Source organism: Myotis nattereri, assembly GCF_964212035.1.
Source record: "Myotis nattereri genome assembly, chromosome: 7".
NCBI classification, from domain to species: domain Eukaryota; kingdom Metazoa; phylum Chordata; class Mammalia; order Chiroptera; family Vespertilionidae; genus Myotis; species Myotis nattereri.
Window position 1 is genome coordinate 30,040,172 of NC_138082.1, and position 24,732 is coordinate 30,064,903.

Sequence of the window (24,732 nt, forward strand, 5' to 3'; positions counted from 1 at the left end):
CAATGGAGGGCAGTGGTATTGTCTAGACCAGGGGTGGGCAAACTTTTTGACTCGAGGGCCACAATGGGTTCTTAAACTGGACCGGAGGGCCGGAACAAAAACATGGATGGAGTGTTTGTGTGAACTAATATAAATTCAAAGTAAACATCATTACATAAAAGGGTACGGTCTTTTTTTTTTTTCGTTTTATTCATTTCAAACGGGCCGGATCCGGCCCGCGGGCCGTAGTTTGCCCACGGCTGGTCTAGACACCAAAATAGCCACTCATTACGTCAGGCCAACTCTTTAAGCATTCTGGCCAGACTCTTAGAGCCCCCACACAATATTCAATTTGAAACCACTTTTATTCTTCAAAATAGCTCTCTCAAGAGTACACCAATGTTAGAGAATCAGGTTCACAAAAATAAGTGTATTTTTCTAGTGGGGAATATTTAAAGAGTCATCTAAATGTATGTGACATTCTAATATTTTCCAAGATAACAAATAGTTTATTTATAATCTGAATGTTCTCTAACCTATAAATGCATATTTATAAAATTGTCCTTTCAATATTTTTAAGCGTTTTCAAGAAGATTGTAGTAATCTGGTCCCCATGGACATAGTGGCATATGATGTTCTCAGTGAACTGGAGAAGAAATTTGACATTACAGTTCTGAATGCCGTGTTCAGCACAGTTAACCTGAAGGCTTATCGTGATTTACCTGAGATTCTCAGAAGCTTCCAAAATGGTAATTATAATTTTCAATGAAATTTGGGGATTCAAGTCCATTTCATTCCCTCTGAATTACTGGAGTCCAGAATGTACTTGGATGTGCAACTGTGAGATGCATCCCCTGGTCACTGCCAGAGACCTATAATTGCCTTTTATTTCCTCTTCTCAGTGCTTCATGGTATATTCCATGGCCAAGCTATTGATGGTGAAGAAACAACAGAGATGCTCAACTGCCAACAAAGCTATGAACAAGGTAATTATGACTTGATAGAAACATGTTTTCTCATCTACTAAGAGGAAAGGAGATCACAGATCAGGAGACTGCATTCCTGAGGGGAGAGTATACCCTGGGGAAGGGATGCAGAAGGAGATGGGAAGCCAGAGCAGTGTTGTATTGTATGGATTCCCAATTAACCAACCAGACGTGGAATCCAATAATATTTCAGACAGAAGTAATAACTAAGAAGTTGGAACATACACTCAAGAGAGATCTTACTCTGACCAAAAGGCAGAATTAAGGGAAGAACTGACTGCAGTATTTGTGAGTTAGGAATTCAGTGGATCTTGGAAGGAGTAAGGGTTTGGTCCTTTGTAACATGTCCAAATAAGAAGGCTTTGGTGTGTCAAAAGAAGCTACTGTTCTAAATATGCCTAATAATATAGGAAAATAGAGGAAGAGAGTGAGTAGTAATTTTGTGTAGAAGAGAAAGTAGAAGGAGTCATGCTGTGTAGAAAAGAAGAGAGGAAAAAGGAAAGGAGTAAAAAGGGGAGAAGAGACTAAAGGGCAGTAATAATTTTAACAATGATGGTAGTAACAACACTTAACTTTTATGGACCACTAGGTATAAGGTCGGCACTTCATATGGATCAACTCGTTTAATGCTCACATATGAATTATGTACAATTGTAACCAATAACCACCAATTCTAACTTTTTAATCACCGTTTCATTTGTATTATTACTAATAATTAATCATTAAATTATAATGCATAAGACATTAATACTGAAAATTATTAATGTCACTATAGCAAAGTCACTATAGCCCAGATATATCTTTATATGTAGCATCTCTCTTAATCCTCATAACAATGCTATCATAGGGAGTTCATTATTCCTATTTTTCAGGAGAAGAAGTGAAATATGAGGGAGGATAGTTAGTGCTGTGTGCATGTCAGATAAATAGGAATTGGGCTATCTAGGACTCAAACCTTTCTCTCCACACTGGTTGAGAGCAAAGACTCTGAGACCCCACTGCCAGGCTTAAATCTTGGCTGTACCATTTGCTTACTTGGGCAAGTTACTTAATTTTGGTGTTTGAATAGCCTCACCTGTAAATCTGTATCTGTATCTAAAATAATATTGTTGTAAGAATTAAATGACTTTATTTACACAAAGCACGTAGTCATTTTTGGCACAAAGTAGCCCAATAATTCATGGCACAAAGTAATTGCCCTGTGTTTACTACTGTTATCATAATGTATACCTGACTGCAACAACTAGATATTTAGTCAGTGCTCTACACTTTGAGATTTATTTTCTCAGACACCCACTGAAGAAAAAATTATTTTTCAGGCTAGAGTAGCAGTTAGTGAAACAGCTTTAAAGCCCAAGAAAAGGTCATTCTTAGACCAAATGGTCTACAATAAATTTATTTATTTGTTACATGTTTAGAAATAGTCAATGTAAGAAAAACCATAAGAATATAGTCAGCTTTGCCATTTAATATGTATTCTTTAATTTGGATGGACACCTCAGGTATTATACATTTTTAACTGTATTAATATATTTGTATAAACTTTGGATTTATTTTAATAATCATACTTATTATTTTGAATACAGACAAATTTCTAAGAGTATAAAGTGTACATTAAAAAGTACAAAATATAACAAAAGTATGCTTAGAGAGTCATCTACTACTAGGGTAGGGGAAAGGAGAATGGGGTAGTGGAGGGATTAGTAGTAGATATTAGTAGAGTAAAAGAGGTTTAGAGAAAACAAATTCTTCAATACTCCTAATGTGATCCAGCTGAAGCCCTACCTGGAGCTGGAATCTCAGAGTATCTCAGTGATGGACAGCAAATGAGTATAAAGGAAGAAGATTCATCTCATGACCTAAATACTTCAATACAAACCCAGGAAATGACAAATGAACCTGCCCAAGAACCTCAACAAATAGGTAAGGTTGACTCAGTCCAACATTCACCTGGATGACTCTGAGTGAATCTAGCACATATGGGGAGAGGGAAAGGGCTGTGTCATCTACCTTAATAAGAGAGAAAGATGCAAATTGACCATACCTTCACAATGCTCACAAGCCTATCAGGAGTAGTGGGTTAACAAAGATGGTGGGTTAATTTGCATACACAGGCACCAATTGGCTGGGGCAGGGTGGGATGCTTGCTTTGTTGCCATGGCAGACGTCCCACACTGCCCCAGCTGCTCCGGGCCTCTGGGCAGTGTGGGAAGGTGGAGTAACAAAGGCAGAAAGGTGGCTCTGGGCCCAAATGAAGGCAGAAAGGCAGCTGGGCTCTCGTGAAGGCGGTTCCAGCAGCCAGGGGAAGGAAGACCCGTTCTTGCACAAATCTTCGCACATTGAGCCTCTAGTGTGGTTATAATTCAGAAAGGAGGTCCCAAAGAGCCTGAAATAGGGCAGAAGAGTAGTCCAGAGTCTAATGTAAGGAGATATATTTACCAAAAAAAGGTCTCCAGTTTATATGGAAAAGGAGAGAGGAGGAAAATCACAAAGAGACAGAAAAGGTAGGATGCTCAAATAGCATAGAGGGAGCTGGAAGGGAAAACTAGAGACAAAGGGGAAAGAGTTGGAAGCCTCCTTGGGGAAGACAGAGGCAAAAACACATAGTGATAGGAGTGCCAAGGAGAGAGAAGCCCTCATAACTAAGGATGCACAAATAGTTTCTCAGGCAGAGGCAGCAATGGGAGCCTGACTAGAACTAGAATTGTGAGAAATGGAGAAAAGTAGAATGAGCTGGAAAAAGACTGAAAAGAGGCAGAGTAAACATGGAAAAATGACCCTTCACTCCTATTTCACACCATTCACAAAAGATAATTCATGTTGGATCACAAATCTAAAAGTCAAGGCTAAAACTACGAAGCTTCTAGAACAGTGATGGCAAACCTATGACACGCGACCTCATCTCTTTGGTTGATTTTTCTTTGTTAAATGGCATTTAAATATATAAAATAAATATCAAAAATATAAGTCTTTGTTTTACTATGGTTGCAAATATCAAAAAATTTCTATATGTGACACGGCACCAGAGTTAAGTTAGGGTTTTTCAAAATGCTGACACGCCGAGCTCAAAAGGTTCGCCATCACTGTTCTAGAAGAAAATACAGGAGAGTATCTTTGCAACTTAACTAGGCAAAATTTTGTTACACAGGACACAAAAAACACGGGTTGTAAAATAAAAACTTGGTAAATTGGATTTCATCAAGACTAAAAACTTTTGCTATACAAAGACATCCTTAAGAAAAAGAAAGGCATGTCAAGAGAATGAGAGAAAATATGTACAATATACATACCTGACAAAAGGTTTTACCCGGAATATTTAAAAAACTCCTATGAACAAATAATAAAAAGACACACCACTAATTCAAAAAATAGACCAAAGACTTTAACAGACACTTTATGCAGAAGCTATAACATGACCAACAAGAGCATAAAGTATACTATGTCATTAATCATTAGGTAAGTGCAAATATAAAACCACAACAGACTACAATTTATTCACCAGAAATGTCAAAGTTAAATAGACTGAAAACACCACATGTTGGTGAGAATAAGAAGCAATTCAAACTATACTCACAGTTACATTTATTACAGGAAAAAGATACATTAAAATTAGCCAGCAATTAGTTTGGGAGGCCTCCAAAGGGTTCCAACCTCAAAGCTTCCATTTTTCTCAAGATGCATTAGCCACATGACATTGATGTGTAACCATGCACACAGAAGATTGCCAACAACATTCCATGCATATTATCAATTCAGGAAGCTCACCCACACTTTGGTATTCAGAGTTTTTATTAGGGCTTTATTATATAAGTACTAGAGGCCCGGTGCACGAAATTTGTGTACTGGGGGGGGGGGGGGAGGGTCCCTCAGCCCAGCTTGTGCCCTCTCACAGTCTGGGATCCCTCAGGGGATTTCCAACTGCTGCAGAGAGGGGAGAGGCTCCTGCCACCGCCACTGTGCTCGCCAGCCTTGAGCCCGGCTTCCAGCTGAGGGGCGCTCCCCCTGTGGGAATGCACTGACCATCAGGGGACAGCTCCTGCATTGAGCGTCTGCCTCCTGGTGGTCAGTGCACATCATAGTGACTGGTCATTCTGCCATCAGGCCAAAACAGGCTCTCCGACATCTCCCAAGGAGTCCCGGAGTGCGAGAGGGCACAGACCAGACCGAGGGACCCCACCAGTGCATGATCGGGCCCAGGGAGGGATGTGGAAGGTTGGCTAGCTGGGGAGGGACTGCAGGAGGGCTCCAGGGCATGTCTGACCCATCCCGCTCAGTCAGGACACCAGCAGCAAGCTAACCTACCAGTCAGAGTGTCTGCCTCCTGGTTGTCAGTGCATGTCATAGCGAGCAGTTGAGCAGCTTTAGCATATTATTAGCATATTACACTTTGATAGGTTGAATAACTAACTTGACAACCAGGCACTTAGCATATTAGGCTTTTATTATATAGGATGATTGATTGAATTGGGGTTGAATTGAATCTTTAGTCCCCACCTCCCATCACATGGTTTGTCTTTCTAATGTGGCCAACCCACACAGAAAATCTATCTAGTATGGCTGGCCCGACCCTTAGTCATCTTATTAACATAAACTATCAGGTGTGGTCCAAGGAGCCCACTATGAATAACAAAGACACTTCTGTCTGTCACTTGGGAATTTCCAAGGGTTTGGAAGTTACCTCCAAGAGCCAGGACAAAAAACCAGCCCACTCTTTTGGCAAGGCCATGTTCTTTACAGCATAGGGCCCTTTCTCCTTTTCCCCCTTGCTTTATTTATTTAATTATTTACCTTTTTATTGAATTCATTGGGGTTTCATTGGTTAATAAAATTGCATAGGTTTCAGGTGTACAATTCTATGCAATGTTATCTGTATATTGTATTGTGTGTTCACCACCCCAACTCAAGTCTTCGTCCATCACCATTTATCCCCCCATACCCTTTTTTTTTTTACCTCCACCCACCCCTGAAATGTTCCAAACGTAGACTGTGATGTTGGTTACACAACTGTTTTTCAATCAAGTAATGTGCATCTCAGTGAAAAAGGGGATCAAGGCTCTGTTGGGTGTAGTCTTTGGTGCTTGAACATTAGAGTTCAGCTTGAGCACACAGAGGTCTCTTCTCCGATCACTGTGTTCTGTCATTTTCTTGTTACTCTCTTCAGTGTGCTGTGAACACTCACTTGTCCAAGTGAATAATGCAAGAGGGTTAGAAGATAGACCCAGCTTGCTGCCACATGATGGACAAGGTAACTATCATTTAACTTATCAACTCAGTATTAAATCTTTGTTTTCTTGACCTCGTGGAAGCAAAATGACATTTTATTTCCTATTCTAGGCCTGTGCTGGCCCCACTTTTCCTATAAGTCCTTATCTGCCCAAAGATGTGAGAGAGACCAGGAGAAAAGGAATCTGAGATTCTGAGTAGACAGAGTATCTATTGATGAAATACATAAAAAGAGAAATTAGAAAAGGTAGACAGATGGCAGTATATGACAAATTACATGAATGGATCCAGTTTTTTAAAGAGAACGTGCAATTCTACCATTCCAGGTTGGGATGGGGATAATTTTCAATTAACTTCCCAGAACAGTTTAGAGTACCTTTGAAATAATGTGACATGTCAGTTTCACATGGGAAACCCTCATTATGCAACTGTCCAGTTGGAGGTCCCTGGTTTTGTAATCACAGTCCAAGAGGACACTTTTGGAGATGATGAGAGAAGGGAACCTGGAGGATTAAATCACATGGATAGACAAAAGTTAAAACAGTATTGGCAGACAGAAAGTCAAGGTAAAGTCAGAGCTAGATGAAAAAGGAAAAAGTATAAGACATCATAGAACATATAAGCAAAAAAGAAATTGTTCAATGATAAGAGATCAAAATCGAGAGAAAAACATCTAGAAAGGGAAAGATGGAGAAGAAAAGAAATACTAAGAAATAGGGAAAGTTGGGGAGAAGTACAAAGGCAACACGTGGAAAAAGAATGAAAGGAAAATGTATGGAAAATAGGTTGAGAGTGAAAGAGGATAATGGAAAGAGAGGCACAGACTAGGACAGTGATGGCGAACCTTTTGAGCTCGGCGTGTCAGCATTTTGAAAAACCCTAACTTAACTCTGGTGCCATGTCACATATAGAAATTTTTTGATATTTGCAACCATAGTAAAACAAAGATTTATATTTTTGATATTTATTTTATATATTTAAATTCCATTTAACAAAGAAAAATTAACCAAAAAAATGAGTTCGCGTGTCACCCCTGACATGCGTGTCATAGGTTTGCCATCACTGGACTAGGACATAGTAGGTTTGAGGTATAAGCATCTTTGGGTACAAGAGTTGACCACATTAGCTGTGAGGTTTCAGATGGAACTGTCCTTAATTATCAAAGTTGCCCTTGCAAAATACTCAGATTGCAACTGGCTTTTCCTGAATATTCCAAATCTCCACCCAGGTTATCTCAGATTCCATTTACACATGGACCTGAGGACCAGGGATCTGATAGAGATCGGCACTTGAATTTTTTCAAGAACCTTAAATGAGGCAATTCTAGACCTGAAAGCATATAGACTAATAAAGAGAAATTTTATTTAAAAGAAATATGAGAAAAGAAAAATGTGAAAGTTCTACAGATAGAGGAATGGAACGTTATTTTTAATGTTGACTTATGGAGTGACAAAATGGCTTTGCTGGCACTCAAAGCGTCTCACTTACTAATTTTTTGAGATGTTAAGAATTATAAGGTATGACTGCAAGACTAATCTAATCATAAACACTAAATGACTGCTGTAGCCTCAAAATAACAAGTAAGCCTTCCCACTAATTCCAATGATACAGCCTGTATGCAAAATATTTCTAAAACTTAAGTTTTTAAATTCCTGATGAATTCTCTTCCTTTTAGAATTTAGTTGATTTAAAGTGGAAAATTTATTCAGAATAATAGCATTGATGAAAAGGGGGACAGTTTTTGCTCATTTAAAGTACAGAAGTGAGCTCTCTCTTATCCATGTTTCTCTCTCTCTCCCTCTCCTTTTCTTTTTTAAAAATTAATCTTTATTGTTGAGATTATTACAGATGTCCCTCTTTTTTTCTTCCCATAGCTTCCCTCCACCCGGTTCCCACCCCACCCCAAGCCCTCGCCACCTATTGTCTTGTCCATAGGTAATGCATACATGCATATAAGATCTTTGTCTAATCTCTTCCCACACACCCCCTACAGTCCCTTCCCTCTGAGAATCATCAGTCTGTTCCATTTCCATGCCCTGGATTCTATTCCATTCACCAGTTTATTCTGTTCATCAGATTTTTTATTTAACTTTTAGATTCACTTGTTGACAGATATGTATTTGTTGTCACTTTGTTGTTCATATTATTTATCTTTACCTTTTTTCTTCTTCTTCCTCTTCTTAAAGAATATCCTTCAGCATTTCATATAATACTGGTTTGGTGGTGATGAACGCCGTTAGCTTTTTCTTGTCTGTGAAGCTTTTTATCTGACCTTCAATTCCAAATGATACCTTTGCTGGGTAGAGTATTTTTGGTTGAAGATTCTTGCTATTCATCACTTTGAATATTTCTTGCCACTCCTTTCTGGCCTTCATAGTTTCTGTTGAGAAATCACTGACAGTTGTATGGGCACTCCTTTGTAGGTAATTAACTGTTTTTCTCTTGCTGCTTTTAAGATTTTCTCTTTGTCTTTTGCCCTGGGCATTTTAATTATGATGTATCTTGGTGTGGTCCTCTTTGGATTCCTCTTGTTTGGGGTTCTCTGTACTTCCTGGACTCGTTAGTCTAATTCTTTCACCACATAGGGGAAGTTTTCTGTCATTATTTCTTCAAATAGGTTTTCAGTATCTTGCTCTCTTCTTCTGGCACCCCTATAATTCAGATGTTGGTACACTTGAAGTTCACACTATCGTTTTTTTTTTTAAATTAAATCTTTATTGTTCAGATTATTACATTTGTTCCTCTTTTTTCCCCCCCATAACTCCCCTCCTCCCAGTTCCCACACCCTCCGCCCTCACTCCCCACCCACTGTCCTCATCCATAGGTGCACGATTTTTGTCCAGTCTCTTCCCGCATCTCCCACACCACTTTCCCCGCCAAGAATAGTCAGTCCATTCCCTTTCTATGTCCCTGATTCTATTATAGTCAATAGTTCATTCTGTTCATCAGATTATTTATTCACTTGATTCTTAGATTCACTTGTTGATAGATGCATATTTATTGTTCATAATTTGTATCTTTACCTTTTTCTTCCTCTTCCTCTTCTTAAAGGATACCTTTCAGCATTTCATATAATACTGGTTTGGTGGTGATGAACTCCTTTAGCTTTTCCTTATCTGTGAAGCTCTTTATCTGACCTTCAATTCTGAATGATAGCTTTGCTGGATAAAGTAATCTTGGTTGTAGGTTCTTGCTATTCATCACTTTGAATATTTCTTGCCACTCCCTTCTGGCCTGCAAAGTTTCTGTTGAGAAATCAGCTGACAGTCGTATGGGTATTCCCTTGTAGGTAACTGAGTTTCTTTCTCTTGCTGTTTTTAAGATTCTCTCTTTGTCTTTTGCTCTTGGCATTTTAATGATGATGTGTCTTGGTGTGGTCCTCTTTGGATTCCTTTTGTTTGGGGTTCTCCGCGCTTCTTGGACCTGTAAGTCCATTTCTTTCACCAGGTGGGGGAAGTTTTCTGTCATTATTTCTTCAAATAGGTTTTCAATATCTTGCTCTCTCTCATCTTCTGGCACCCCTATAATTCTGATGTTGGTACGCTTGAAGCTGTCCCAGAGGCTCCTTACACTATCCTCGCATTTTTGGATTCTTTTTTCATTTTGCTTTTCCGGTTGGGTGTTTTTTGCTTCCTCGCATTTCAAATCATTGACTTGATTCTTGCGCTCCTCTGGTCTGCTGTCGGGAGTCTGTATAATATTCGTTATTTCAGTCCATGTATGCTTAATTTCTAGGTGGTTCCCCAATATAACATCGAGGGTCTCATTAGTTTTCTTGTAGATCTCATTAAGTTTATCGGCGGCTTCTAAACAGTTCTTGAGAGACCTTAAAAGTGTGGTTCTGAACTCTATATCTTCCATTGACAATTTTGTCCTGTTTCTTTGTCTCCGCATTTTGTTATGCTTCCTTGGTGCACCCCCTAGTGGTCTTTGTGCGCAGTCTTATAGTTAAACCTTGATTGTTGTAGCTAATACCAGGGAGGGTTTGACCTCCAGGCCAAGTGGCTCTGAGAATCAGCTGTGTCTGCAGTGAGAGAACTTCTGTCCTCTAGGGCTGTGCTAATCTAGCCTTTGCCTGAGGCTATCTGGCAAATGCCTCTGTGCAGGGCTTGGGCAGGGCGGGTCTCACAGGATCAATAGGGTGGGCTGGAGAGAGCAGTTATGGCGGCTCTCAGTCCTGTCCCCAGGGGCTCTGCCTCTCTGAGTCCCAGCAATGGCTGCAATCCTCGGAGAGAAAGCTGCACTCGCTCTGACCGAAGCCAGACAGTCCCGCTTGCCCGTTTGAGTCTGGGTCCCTAAAGACTCGCCCTTATCTGGAGCTCAGAGTCTGCGACTCCCTCCCGATTGAAAACACCAACCGCACCCTCCGCCGCCAGCCTGCTCCGCGCACTCCGCACCTCAGAATTTGACTTCAGCACTGCGCCTCCTCTGAGTGTCCGTATGCGTTTCTCTTTCCTCCTAGTTGTAGGACTTCCACTCACACTCAGCCAGCGTTCCTGTGGTTCTGGGTGATGTCCCTTCCGTTTTTTGGTTTCACTTTTGAAGTAGCTGTTCAAAGCAGCAAACTCCGGCGTTAACCTATGCCGCCATCTTGGTTCTCCCTCCTTTCTTCTTCCACACTATCTTCATATGTTTGGATTCTTTTTTCTTTTTGCTCTTCTAGTTGGGTGTTTTTTGCTTCCTCATATTTCAAATTATTGATTTGATTCTCAGGATCCTCTAATCTACTGTTGAATCTCTGTATATTATTCTTTATTTCAGTCAGTGTATGCTTAATTTCTGACTGGTTCTTTTCCTTTCCTTTTTTTTTTTTTTTTTGGCATTCTCACTAAGATCCTTGAAAGTCTCACTAAGTTCCTCAGAGGTTTCTAGAAGATTCTTGAGTAACCTTATAACAATGGTTTTTGAACTCTAATATCCAGTAGTTTGCTTTCTTCCATTTCTTTTATTTGTGAAATGTTTCTTTGTCTCTGCATTTTGGCTGCTTCCCTGTGTTTGTTTCTGTGTATTGGGTAGCTGCTAAATCTCCTTGAGTTGATAGAGTGGCCCTGTGTAGTAGGTGTCCTATAGACCCAGTGGCTCAGCCTCCCCAATCACCTGAGGTAGACACTCTTGGTGCACTCCTTTGTGGGCTGTGTGCACAGTTTTGTTGTAGTTGAGCTTTGATTGCTGTTGGTGTTACTGGGAGGAATTGACCTCCAGGCCAATTGGCTGTGGGGACCAGCTATGATTACAGTGGGAGAGCTGCTGTGCAGGAGTCACCCTTATGGAGCAGGACTTGCTTTAGTGGGGCTTTGGTGCTCACTGAGTCTCCCCCTTGAGTGTGTTGCTTATGGATGTGAAGAGTTGTAATCTGGTATGGTCTCACACTGACCACTGGTATACTGGCTCTTGGGTCTCCAGGGAGATGTAAAGTCAGCTATTGCCTGGGGCCATCCAGCAGGAGCTACAGAGAGATTTGCAGATTCCTCCTCTTTGTATAGGGTTTGGAAGTGGCTGGATGAGGCCCAGCTGTGAAGCAAGGCAGGCTGGTGCTGGTGCTGGTTTTTGGCCTTTTATTGATAGGTTTTGGGCTCCCTGACCCAGTTGCAGCTTGTTTAACAGGTTTTTTGCCTGAGAAAGGACAGGCCATTCATATACAAAAGCCACTGCTCACAGCTTGGGTGGGGTTGTAAATTGGGTAGGGTGGGGTCTCAGGAAATCACCAGGGCAGAGCAAACAGAAATGGCTGCCAGTCAGCCATGCATCAGGGAGGTCCCAGCATGGGAACAATGACCGCTTCGAGCACTTCCGTCTGGAAGAAAGCCACCCCCAAGTTCCTGTCCAGACAATCCAGTTTCTCCCCATATGTGTCTGGGTCCCCTAGAGCCTCCCCCAGCACTGGAGCTCAGAAGAAGTGGGAACTTGTAAATTCAGTTCATGGTGCCAGCCTTTTAAGAGGAGCATCTGGGTCTCCAGCAGCCTGTGTGTCACTCAGCCCCAATTCACACTGGTTTTTACAGTCCGTAGTTCTTAAGGATGGTAGGGACTTCTTTCCCCAGTTCTGGGATCCTGGGCTGGGGCTCTGGTGTGGGGCTGGGACCCCTTGCTCCTCCAGGCAGCCTCTGCAGAGGTCATCTCCCTCCCGATTAAAGAAGCAGCACAACCGGGTGTCAGGCCAACCTGTTCCACGCCTCTGCACCTCCAGCCAGTCTCAGTGTACTTTCTTCTTTACCTCTCTAGTTGTAATACTTCCACTCAGCCAGCTTTCCCGTGGTTCTGGATGATAGTTGTTCTGTATTTTAGTTGTAATTTTGATGTGGTTGTGGGAGGCAGCAAGTACAGGTGTTTACCTATGCCGCCATCTTGGTTCTTCCTCACTCCCTCTCCTTTTCTCTCTCTCTCTCTCTCTCTCTCTCTCTCTCTCTCTCTCTCTCTCTCTTTAAAATCAATAAAACATGAAATAATAAAGTACAGAAGTAAAACATACAAAATAAGACTGGTTTTTATGACTAACTCAGAAATTCCAAAATATCAATTTGAATAGCGGCATTGCTGGCTTAAGGATCTAGCAAAGGAACTGAATCTGACAAAATAAAAGTCTGGCCCTAACCGGTTTGCCTCAGTGGATAGAGCGTCGGTCTGCGGACTGAAGGGTCCCAGGTTCGATTCCAGTCAAGGGCATGTACCTTGGTTGCGGGCACATCCCCAGTGGGGAGTGTGCAGGAGGCTGATCGATGTTTCTCTCTCATCAATGTTTCTAACTCTCTATCCCTCTCCCTTCCTCTCTGTAAAAAACCAATAAAATATTTTTTAAAAGTCTGGTATTTATGTTTTAAAATTCTCTTGTATAGTCAGACTCTAAATAAAGCAATAGATTAGGTTCTCATATTTTAGGAATATAATTTTTTTCTGCAGCTGTCGGGATGTATTAAAAGAGTTCTCTTTGTAACATTTATTAGTGCACATGATTCCATAGCAAAGATCTAAGCCCTGACCTAAGCCCTGCTCAGCATTCTTCTCTCAGTAAGGGATCATTATGGTCCCATGGTTTTTCAAACCTAGGAGCCACCATGACTGCTTTTGCCCTCAAGTACATGCCCGTGTCCCGCTTAACCTAGTCATTTGATTTTCAGAATATCTCCCACCTGTCCTTCTCTCACATCCCCATGCACAAGTTTCTAATCCAGATCTGAGTCATGGTTCTCAGAACAACAGCCACCTGCTCATCTCCTCTTTCTAATCTTGCTCCCATGAAATAAGTTATTTACATTTTAGCTAGATAGAACATTTGAAAATAAAAATTAGATTGTATTATTTTTGTACTTACCTTATTAATAGATGAAGATTAAGTATTTCAGCGGCATCCAGAGTCATCCACAATGAGCCACTGCCTATTTCCCCAGCCTCATTACCTGCCTCCTACATTATTCAACATAGCAAAAACCTTCTTTCCAAATCATTTTAATTGTTAAATTTTTCTTTCATTTATGAGTCTTCTCATATGTCTTTTTAGAACAATCTTTTTGTTCCACTACCATCCAATTACCCTTTCTAGTCTGGTTAAAGCTTGTTTAAAACAGACTCTCTCAGAGAAGACTTTATTTTATTTTTTAGAGAGAGAGAGGTAGAAAGAACAATTGCGAGACAAAGGGTAGGAGAGAAAGAGCAGTATCACAGAAAGCAAGAGACAAAAGGAGCAGAGGAGAGGAGAGAAAGACACCAAGAGAAAGAGAAGCTCCAAGAGACACCAGCAGAAAGAAACAGGCAGATCTTGATAAAATGTACAGAATGAAATGGGAAGGGAAAATAAAGAGAATGAGAACTTTTCCCCATGATGAGTGAATCAGTCTCAATCTGTAGGAAAACTACTGAAGCAAAGTTAACCTTTAGGTCGGGTCATTTTGCAGAATGGGGCATTCCAGATTATCAACCTTCTTGGTTTTCTCGTTATTTTCTTGTGGTGATTCCTTCTTGGTCATAAATTGAGATGCCAGTGGGATTTCAATTCTTTCTGAAGAGGACAGAAAGGCCTGTTGTGTGACCTGTGATGAAGAAGAGCCCCAGGAAGCTTTGAGCTCCCCACGGAGACATGAACCAGGTAAGAAAGGGGAAATTGGCAGCTCTGGGCTGCAGGTGGCTAACTTCAGAAGTGGCATTTCCTGATGCGTCAAATTGTGAACACATTCCACTGTCAAAAGATTCGGTGTGCCATAAAACTTCATGAGTCATATTAATGTTTCTAAATGTATATTCTAGTACAAATATGTAAAGAAAGAAGGTGCTTTTTATATCTATTAATACTAAAGACTTGAATTTATACCTACCCACCCTTTCTCTTCCCTACAGAATAAAAACTAAGTATTATGCTCTTTGTTTATAATGTTACTAGAGGCCCAGGGCATGAATTCATGCACCAGTGGGGTCCCTCGGTCTGGCCTGTGGAATCAGGCTGAAACCGGCTCTCTGATATCCCCTGAGGGGTCCTGGATTGTGAGAGGGCACAGGCCAGGCCAAGGGACCCCACTGGTGCATGATCGGGGCTGGGGAGGGATGCAGGAGGTTGGCCAGCTGGGGAGGGACTGCAAGAGGACTCCAGGGTGTGTCCGGCCCATCTCCCTCAGTCCTGATCAGCCGGACCCCAGCAGCAAGCTAACCTATCGGTTGGAGCATCTGCCCCCTGGTCATCAGTGCATGTCATAGCAACTGATCAATCGGTCAACTGTCTGCCCCCTGGTGGTCAGTGCACATCATAGGGAGCGGTTGAGTGGCCTTAGCATATCAGTAACATATTACACTCTGATTGGTTGAATGGACGACTGGAATTCAGCTGAGCTCTCTGAGTTTATGCCCAGGTTACCATGACTGGTTGGTCATTTCCATGTTTCTCTTCAGTTTCCTGTGAGCACGAAGCTTTCCAAAGGACTAGTGGAGGTGATTCTGAAGAGATACCAAAACTGCTTCCAGTCAATGGGGGAGGTAATCATGCTGTAAATGACTAAATACCTCACTATATTTGTTTGACTTTCTGTATACAAGGGAAGCTTCCCTTCCTTCCCTCAGACATAAGCTCACACTTTTTCTCTTTCTCTCTGGTTGCTCTCCCTGGGCATGTGGAGGCAAGGAGGAAAGGAGGAGTAAGCACCTTAATGAAGGGTCTTCTGGGAGGACAATTGAAGAGCACAAAATAATAAATATGTGGATTTGTGGAATCCAATGGAGTTGTCTAATTAAGCTGAATTTGATCTAAATGTATATGAAATCTAAATACTACCAGTTTAGAGTTTGGGAAGAAAGAGAATTTTAAACTCACTCTTTAGGGATTGAATGGGAATAATGAAATACTATGTATAGGAAAAACCAAGAGGAAGTGAGTTAAAAGAATAAGTAGAACTACAATGGAGCAAAAAGCTGAAGAATATCATGGAGGAAGAAGACAGAAATGCAGAGATGGTAGAAGTCAGGGATAGAAAGTTATAGTCAAAGGGATGCCTCGTTGTTCAGATGCAGCAATGTGTAGAAATAGGGTCAGAGGGATAAAAAAGAGGAGAAAGGGGAAACAGGCCTAGCAAAGTGCTCAGGGGTTCAGAGCAAAGTTTGTTTGGTGCAACATACTTTTATCCCCAAGGAGCAGTTCTCCCACGCTCTGAACATCAGAGCTCTGATGCACTCTGGACATGACCATGTCGAGGTAGAGTTCAGGTGACTTTCAATTGTTCATCATGGTCCTGTTTCTCTCTTTAGTGCCCTTGGAACTTGGTGATCTACAAATGGATGAAAGAGGAGAAATAGAAGAAATGCCCAAGTTACTGCCTTATGATGGAGACGGTAATTAGTATTTAAATGCTCTATTTTGTAATTAAAGCATGACTTTCTTGTCATTATAGAGCAGTGGTTCCCAACGTGGGGCACACACCCCACAGGGGGGCAATTTTATTTTTAAGGGGGGCAATTGAGAGCGAGTTATTAACAGTGAAGTTTTTGCATTTCTTATGGTTCTCGGGCCCTCATATACAGTATATAAATATATATTGTGACATTTTTATGCATTTCAGTTCTCTATTATATGTTTTGAAACTTTATTTTCTATTTTTTCCTATCACTTCATATTATTTTTTAAAACAATTTCTTAGTGATTTCTTCCTCAGTACTTCAACTTTCCTTTTGTTCTTTTATTTTTCTCTTTCGTGGATGCCATGTTTTTTGGAAGCTTGTTTAGACCAAGTTAATGGACTTTTAGGTTTCCTCCATGTGAATAGGAGTTCACTTTTTGAATAATAAGAATCATAGGTCACAGGAAAGGCATTAGGATTTTACAGATGCTTGGGTAGGGTATGGCCAAAAAAAAGGTGGGGAACCACTGGTATAGAGAAAGACCAATTCTTTCTTCTCCTTTCCTGCGTCCCCTGCTATCACTTCAAAACTTTGGGTAAATGCCAGGAATTTTGATTTTTTGACTACTCTTTCTCATCTGAGCCTTTGCACATGTGTAGCTCTGTGCCGGGGACCAGTGTTTGTTTGTTTTGCCCCACTCTGCTTTCCATTCTGCTCATTAATTCGATAAATTTATGTGGAAATTACATACTATCTCAAAGGTGCCTTTTCTGACTGATAGTTCTGGAAAGCTGCAGAACCAGATGGGAAAAGACATAACACACGGCTTAGGGAAGCAGGAGGGAAAATAGGGAGGTGGGAACAGACATGGTAAAAGAAACAAATTGGGACAAAGAGAAGTGCCAAGAGATTCCATCAGCAAGAATCAGAGGTAGAAATAGGAGACACAGAGACAGGTGGAAAGGGTGAAAATGAGAAAGAACAGGTGTGCAAGACAAGGATGCAAGGTTTCTGACAGTCTCTGTCAGATTATTGGATTGTGCAAGACCTTTAACCTTTACAAAACCTAAGACACAGACACGCAAATTATTGTAACTCTATTTTATGGACCAGGAAATATAAAGCACAGAAAGTCATGCAGCATGCAGGTCAGTTTTTAAGGTCAAAGTAGAAAAGGAAGAGTGGCACAAGAGTTCCTGGTGTGTCACCGAGGGTGACAGTTTAGGGAAGCCTGCAGGTGTTCGGGGGGGGGGGGGTCAGAAGAGAATCAGGAAGTCTAGGAATTCTGCAGGTTCCCATGTAGTACACCCAGATTCCAATGTAAGACCTTAATTAAGGAAAAATGATAATGTTATTGGGTAGGGGAGGGAAACCCCTGAGTGAGCATAGGAATGCTCCAACCACCTGGGCTAAGAGAGATCTGGAATCAGAGAGATAGAAAACATAATTGAAGAAATGACATGCTATACCTGAAAAAACAAAAGCCAAAAACTAGACCCAAAAAGAAGAGATGGGGAGAAGAAGCTGACTATCAAAACAATGCACAGTGAGGTAACAGAAATGCATGGATGCAGAGCTGTAGGAAGGACACAGAATCAGAGAGAAGGAGGTGTCATATGATGGCAAAAAAGCAGAACAAGATGGCATGGCTCTCAGGACCTGTGTTTGGGGAAGACTCACCACTTCCTCATCATGGTGGGCACAAACACCCTGAGGTTTGTTTCTGATCACCCTCCAGGGTCCATCATGTTCTTGTTTCTCTGCAGTGACCTGTGATCTCAAAGCTTCAGAAATGACTAATGGAGGAGAAGTACAGAAGGTACTTAGACTACAACCTGCTGAGGGAGAAGGTAATTATGATTTAAATTCCCAACTTCCTCAATATATCTTTGTCTTCTGGTCAGCAGGGGAAAAAAATCTCCCCTTTTCCCCAACCTCCCATCTTTGTCCTCATATTCACATTCATACAGATGGGGTTGCTTTGCTGTCTCCAAACTATGAGAGAGACAAAGAATAAAGGTGAGCTCAGCTACTGGGAGGAGTGGGGATCCCTTCATGGAGAACAGAGAAAGACAGAATATGCCAAAGGCAGGCTGGGGCCTTTGCCTGGACAATTTCATTAAATGCATGCAAAATGCAGATAGAAGCAAGTTATGGCAAATCAGGTAAGGAGATCATTTTCAGCCTACTTCTGGAAATACCAGGAACACAGAAATAAGTTTTGTGAATGATTGAGAGGCTTGCAATTTAGAAAGGCTCTTTAGACTGTTAGGATAGAACTGACTAGGGAAGGCTCTCTGGCACTGTGGTCCATGTGAAATGGAAAACTTGTTGTCAGTTGGGAGAAGGGACCTGTGAGAATGAGGAAAATATATAAAACTAGAGGCCCGGTACACAAGTTTCGTGCATAGGGTGTGTGTGTGTGTCCCTCAACCCAGCCTGCACCCTCTCCAGTCTGGGTCCTAAACCGGAAGTCAGACATCCTTTTCACAATCCTGGATTTCTGGCTGATTTCCCCTAACCACTTCTGCCTGCCAGCCTGATCACCTCCTAACCACTCCCCTGCCAGCCTGATTGATGTCTAACTGCTCCCCTGCCAGCCCGGTCACCCCTAACTGTCCTCCCCTGCAGGCCTGGTCACTGCCAATAGCTCTCCCCTGCAGGCCTGATGCCCCCCCAACTGCCCTCCCCTGCCAGTCATCTTGTGTCCACACGGGGGAGGCCATCTTGTGTGTTGGAGTGATGGTCAATTTGAATCTTACCTCTTTATTAGATAGGATAATGGAAGTTTTTACAGGCATCCAGACTCAGAGATAGAAAAGAAGAAAGTGGCAGACAAAGTAGAAAAGGTATATTTCAATAAAGAAATCAGATACAGAGATAAAAACCAGAAAAATTACATAGAGAGGCTAATAAATACCCAAAATAATAATAAAGTAATGTGGAAGGAAGCACAATGGGAACTATGTGAGAGAAAGAGTTCTATCAAAATAGTTTTAGAATCAACAAAGAGTGGAAACTGCTATATAAGGAGCAAAGGAGAGGAGTTGGAATCCTGTAAGGCTCAAGTACAAGTCACTAGACAGAAGCATCTTCCAGCAAAAGTGGGCATGGCAGTAGTGAGTTTTCAGATTAAGGCCTCCCCAGGTAGAGTAGTGCCCATAACATACTCAGAATAATGCTCTTCTCCCTGGACCCTCAGCTACTCTCCAGTAACAGAGTGAGTCTGAAGAGCATGTCTGCTAAGCAGACCTGTCTCCCAAGGTCATCAATCTATGAACTGATGGCATTTATCCCAAGACCTTGTCCATTTGTATGTCTTTCGGGAACTGACACTTCCAAGACTGAAACCAACATTTTAGTTCGTAAGACAGAAACTCCTCGTTCTCCAGGGTTGGATTCCCCTCTTCCTTACCTGGCTCACGTCTGGGTGTGGAGTTTCCCATTTCTCTTGCTCCCAGCCCAACCATTTTCTTCACATTAGCATGATTGCTATTTGTAAGATGTAAATCAGAGAATATTATTTTCCCACATAAACCTGGTGACCTTTGTTGCCCTTAGATTAAATCAGTTTTCCTTCTTCTTGGGGATTTCTTTGCCTTCCATTCATCATGGGGCTCTAACTTATGACTTCTGCCTCATCTCTAGTGAAAGTATAAATATTTTCAGTTATTGCAATGCTCTGATATTTCTTTTATATGTGGGCCTTTGAACAATTCTTCTTTTGTTTGGTGGTATTGCCTTGGCTTATTCTGTTCCTTATCCCATTCCCTGATCTGGTTATATTATACTATTTCAAGGATGCCTTTCCTAAAAGAGAGTGAGATGGAGATAAGTGAGATGAGAAAAGTCAACAAAGAGCAGTGTCAGGAGCTCAAGAGAAAAAGATATAGGAGCAAGGGAAACAGAAACACATCATGAACAACTAGAAGCATCTAGGGACACTGGCAGCAGGAAACAGTGCAGAGACGGAAACAATGTGCAAAGGCAACGGAGCTGGGAAAGAAGTAGAAGATTAGATGTACTAAAGGGAGGAGATGGTGGATGGTTCTCAGCCTCTGGGGACAGTGATAGAGGAGGGCCGATCTTCAAGACAGGTGAATGCAAAGGGCAGACCAGGATGGTCTGGGACATGGACAGTCCCAATTAGGGGATACCTGAGCTTCCCACATGTTCACTATGAGTTTTATTGCCATGATTCCCCCTGGTTGTATACGGAGACCTCTGATGAAGTTCAGTTCTTTCTGCAGAGGACAGCATTGCCTCTTGGGAGCCCTGTGATGGAGAAGAGCTCGAGGAAAACTTTAGCTCCCCACCCAGATGTGAGCCAGGTAAGGAAGGGGGCATTGATAGCCTTTGGCTGCAGGGTGTCAGGAGGCTAAATCCAGAGTGAACAGCAGGACCCTTAGTGTTAGAATAGGTGTGTTACCTACTCATTTTGTGGTAGATGAATACCAAGGGAAGATCTCATTTTTCACATTCTTTATTCTTATTGATACAAAAGACTCAATACTGTGATTTTAACCCTGCCCACCTTTATTTTCTATATAAAGTATTAAACTGTAGTGTTTATTTAGTGATTAATAAAAATATTTGTATGTTTGCTGTAACCTTGGGTAGGCTTCAAAAGAAACATGGTTCTGAGATCTGCTTGTTAAAAAAAAGAACCAATGAGTCTCAAGATTAAATTACAGTTTTTCTTCCACATATTCTTCATAAAATTATTGGATTACATAGCACTTCTTTCTTTCAAAGTACTTGGGCAAATGTGACTTCCTCACAAAACTTTAGGACTTAACCAGGGAAACTGTTACTGTCCCTCCTTAGACATAAGGAAATGGGATACTTGTTTCCCCCAAGATCAAAGTAGGAGGATGAGCAGAGACCCATGTCCCAAGTATTTCACTACAAGTGATGGCTGTGTGAGGCTGGTGGGGGTTAATGTGGTGACACAGTTGGATTCCAAAGGGGAACTTGCAGGCTCCCAGGGAAAGAACAAGGCTTGATGCAGAGACACTTCTTCTTCACAAATAAAGCATGTCAATAGGGAGGGAAGAAATCCAGACAGTAAGCCAAGGACTAGATTCTGGTGTAGGGATTGGAGAGACCTGGGAGAATAGAACTAGAGAAAATAAGCTCAAAAGAAGAGATCAAGATCACCATTGAGGAAAAAAGAAGATAGAAAATTAACGAGATAGAAGTCAGTGGGAACAGAGCCCACAAAATCAAAGATGCACAAATATATCCCTTGTGCAGAGGAGAAATGTCTGGAGACAGGTCTATAGGTAACTGAGAAGCAGAGAGCAGGAAAGGGAGGTGAATGAAATGGGAACAGAGGCAGACCAGGGCTTGGTTGGATCTCAGGTGAGGTCCTTGGAGCAGCTGTCCCATTTCCTCCTCATTGTGTACTGAGACCTCTGAGGGAGTTCAACTATTTCTGCAGTGGACAATAATGCCTCTTGGGAGCCCTGTGATGGAGAAGAGCTTGAGGAAGACTTGAGCTCCCCACGCAGACGTGAGCCAGGTAAGGAAGGGGAGATTGTTTCCCAACTGAAACCCAAAGTCATTGTCTGTGAAGTGTTGTCATTTATTAAGATACTAGAGGCCTGGTGCATGAAAATTTGTGCACTTGTCAGGGGGGAGGGGGTCCCTCAGCCTGGCCTGCGCCCTCTCGCAGTCCAGGACCCCTCGGGGGATGTCCACCTGCCAGCTTAGTCCCTCTCCCCAGGGGATGGGGCCTAAGCCGTCAGTCAGACATCCCTCTGGCAGCCTGGGAGCCCTCAGGGGATGTCCTACTGTGGCTTAGACATCCTTAGTGCTGCCCAGGAGGCAGGAGAGGCTCCCGCCACCGCCACTGCACTCACAGCCGACAGCCTGACTTGTGGCTGAGCAGAGCTCCTCCTGTGGGAGTGCACTGACCACCAGAGGGCAGCTCATGTGTTGAGCATCTGCCCCTGGTGGTCAGTGCGTGTCATAGCGACCAGTCGTTCTGCTGTTGGGGTCAATTTGCATATTACCCTTTTATTATATAGGATGTGCCACAGTTAGAATCACAGTGAGAGTACAAAAAGGAAGTGGAGTTCTGCCAGTGGGAGATAGTAGCTTGGCAAAGACAATCTCATGACAAACAGCAAGGAGGCCACAACATGCAATCATAAGTGTGAATGGTGTCCTGCATGTAAATGGAGTACTAAGCTCATCTACCAAGCAGAGATTTAAAAAGAGACATATGATCAATTATATGATAATAATTGACCTCAGATTATGTGTTAAACAAAATTATTTTCTTTACCATTTGACAGAATGTCAAGTGCCTTCATGAAAAGTTTGGTGAGCGACTTAAGACAAAATGACCAAATATCTTTGTACAAACTGGCAACTGTCTAATGGACCTATACCTATTAATTAGTCTCTTGGACTGGCTTGGATAAGGGACTTATCAGGTCTATGCCTCCTTCCATTTGCTTTGGATCACTCCTAACATTCAAGAAGCACAGGAAAGTAAAGAACAAATACATGTGAAATAAGACTTTTTACAATAGACAAGAGAGAGTAAATGAAGTAGTAAAAGAATAAGCACATTACCGAAATATTTGCTAAATGGTACACCTCCAAAGCAAATGTCCAACTAATTACTTTGCATCTAATTGCATACACATCATTAAATAATAAGATAAATTCAGGAATAGGAGCTCATGAAACTGCTTAGAGCTCAAGTAGTTGTTGAGACTGAGGATTTACCCCTATTGGTTCAAGGGTGCCACAGGGCCTTCTAAGCAAAAGTCTTTAAGGCAGGGCTTCTCAACCTTCCTAATGCCGCGACCCTTTAGTACAGTTCCTCATGTTGTGGTGACCCCCAACCATAAAATTATTTTCGTTGCTACTTCATAACTGTAATTTTGCTACTGTTATGAATGGTAATGTAAATATATGATATGCAGGATGTATTTTCATTGTTACAAATTGAACATAATTAAAGCATAGCGATGAATCACAAAAAACAATATGTAATTATATATGTGTTTTCTGACGGTCTTAGGCGACTCCTGTAAAAGGGTCGTTTGACTCCCAAAGGGGTCGCGACCCACAGGTTGAGAACCGCTGCTTTAAGGTGATCTTGGTGGGATCTCCACTGTGAAGGGATCATCTATATACAATATCTGAAGCTAAAAGAGGGACTTGTTTCTTGCTTAACAAAGCACATAGTAGGAGGAGGCAGTGTACTTATTGGACACTGTTTCTTCAAAAATGGAAACTATTGATTTTATGTGGAGTTTTGGGAAGCATGTAGTTCAGGGACTGCAGAGTTTCAGAAATAGGAGTGATTATAAACAGACTAGCATTTAGCCATAGATTCAGGCTTTATGGAGTGTGGTTGTTGCTGATTGGCTGATTTTCAAAGTGTAAGGCTGCAACTGATGTGGTTGGTGATGTAAGCAGTCATTAATCAATTGGCCTGAGTTTAAAAGTGGTTCTGATAGATACGTATACAATTTTCAAAGTACAGTTAGTTTTTTCCTGAAAGAATATAATCTTTATTTCTCTTAAGGCTGCAAGTAGAAAAATAAAAGTATAGGAAGCAGAATAAGGTGTACAAGATAGGAAAATCATGGCCCTGTGCGGTCTCAAGTGTGATTATTGGAGCAGTTATATTTTTTCTGAGGAAGCAGCCCATCTTAGCTCAGAATATCAGTGTGCTGCATGAGAGCACCAGGAACTCTTCCCTAATCACTGTCTCAGGATCCATAAACTGTAACTTTCTTATTTTTCTTTAGTATCTGGTGAACTAGAAGCTCCCCAAATGGATAGAGAAGGAGAATCTGAAGAGCTTACCTCTAGCTCACTACCCTGTGATGGACAAGGTAACCATGACTTAAAGAAACAGAGTTCTGATAAAGAGAAAAGACAAGAGAGAAAAATAGGAGATTTAAAGGAAGAATCAAATATAGGGTGGATCAATGGAAGATTTTGAAGGAATCAGTAGAAAATGGGGATCAACAAATTTACATAAAAGAAGGTCCCTAGGGCAAATGAAAGGTCTTCATAAATCACAATTTTGTTCCAGGAGCAGAGCTACCAGCAGGTGAAAATGATACATATGCCTGTGTTACGTGCTTCTCAAACGACATGCCAGGAAGTCTGGAAGCAAGGACTGAAAGTTGTGAAGCATGTGACACAATAGGTAAGGCTGTCCAAAGGTCAAGTCATGAGGGTAGATCTACAGGCAGCATAGACCCCAGGTAGAGTGTGACAGGTGGTCCAGTCCATCCCACTATTCTGTTCTCGGCATTTTCTCAACCTGCCCCTTTTGGGAACAGCATGGAGGCAAAACATCTCTCATTATAAAGAGGTGTTCAACAGGACGAGCCCTGTTGACTTTACATAGTTGATTATAGTAGAATTATACTCTTAAAATGACTGCATCTAGTTTACTACATTAGTATATTAGTGATAGATTTTGTATTTATACAGTGATTTCCATCCTGGTCCCACCCAGAATCCAAAAAAAGGGAGAGTGTATTTCTGCTAGTAGATAATAGTGTCATTTTTTTTTCACAACCTTAGAAAGACCTGAAAGATAACTGATCCTGCCATTTAATTGTCAGTAAGAAAGACTTCAGATCAACTGCTCTTAACCCAGCACATATTTTTGATGGATATACTCCAGCATGTCACTAATTTATATATTGTTTTCCTACAAACTTTTGCACATAAGGTGTTATTTAATTCT

The 24,732-nt window shown here is 41.6% G+C and overlaps 1 protein-coding gene across 1 annotated transcript in view; it reads left to right on the forward strand.

Moving 5' to 3' along the window:
* The window catches only part of LOC308522697 (nuclear body protein SP140-like), a 71,206-nt gene that overhangs the window by 12,170 nt on the left and 34,304 nt on the right, over window positions 1–24,732 (forward strand). Inside the window, exons 4-15 of the mRNA XM_081096226.1 lie at window positions 560–728; window positions 882–965; window positions 2,739–2,888; window positions 6,127–6,210; window positions 14,158–14,268; window positions 15,063–15,146; window positions 15,912–15,995; window positions 17,768–17,851; window positions 20,252–20,332; window positions 21,445–21,525; window positions 23,777–23,863; window positions 24,067–24,183. Coding sequence (XP_080952352.1) covers window positions 560–728; window positions 882–965; window positions 2,739–2,888; window positions 6,127–6,210; window positions 14,158–14,268; window positions 15,063–15,146; window positions 15,912–15,995; window positions 17,768–17,851; window positions 20,252–20,332; window positions 21,445–21,525; window positions 23,777–23,863; window positions 24,067–24,183 — 1,216 coding nt within the window. The remainder of the gene's footprint in view (window positions 1–559; window positions 729–881; window positions 966–2,738; window positions 2,889–6,126; window positions 6,211–14,157; window positions 14,269–15,062; window positions 15,147–15,911; window positions 15,996–17,767; window positions 17,852–20,251; window positions 20,333–21,444; window positions 21,526–23,776; window positions 23,864–24,066; window positions 24,184–24,732) is intronic.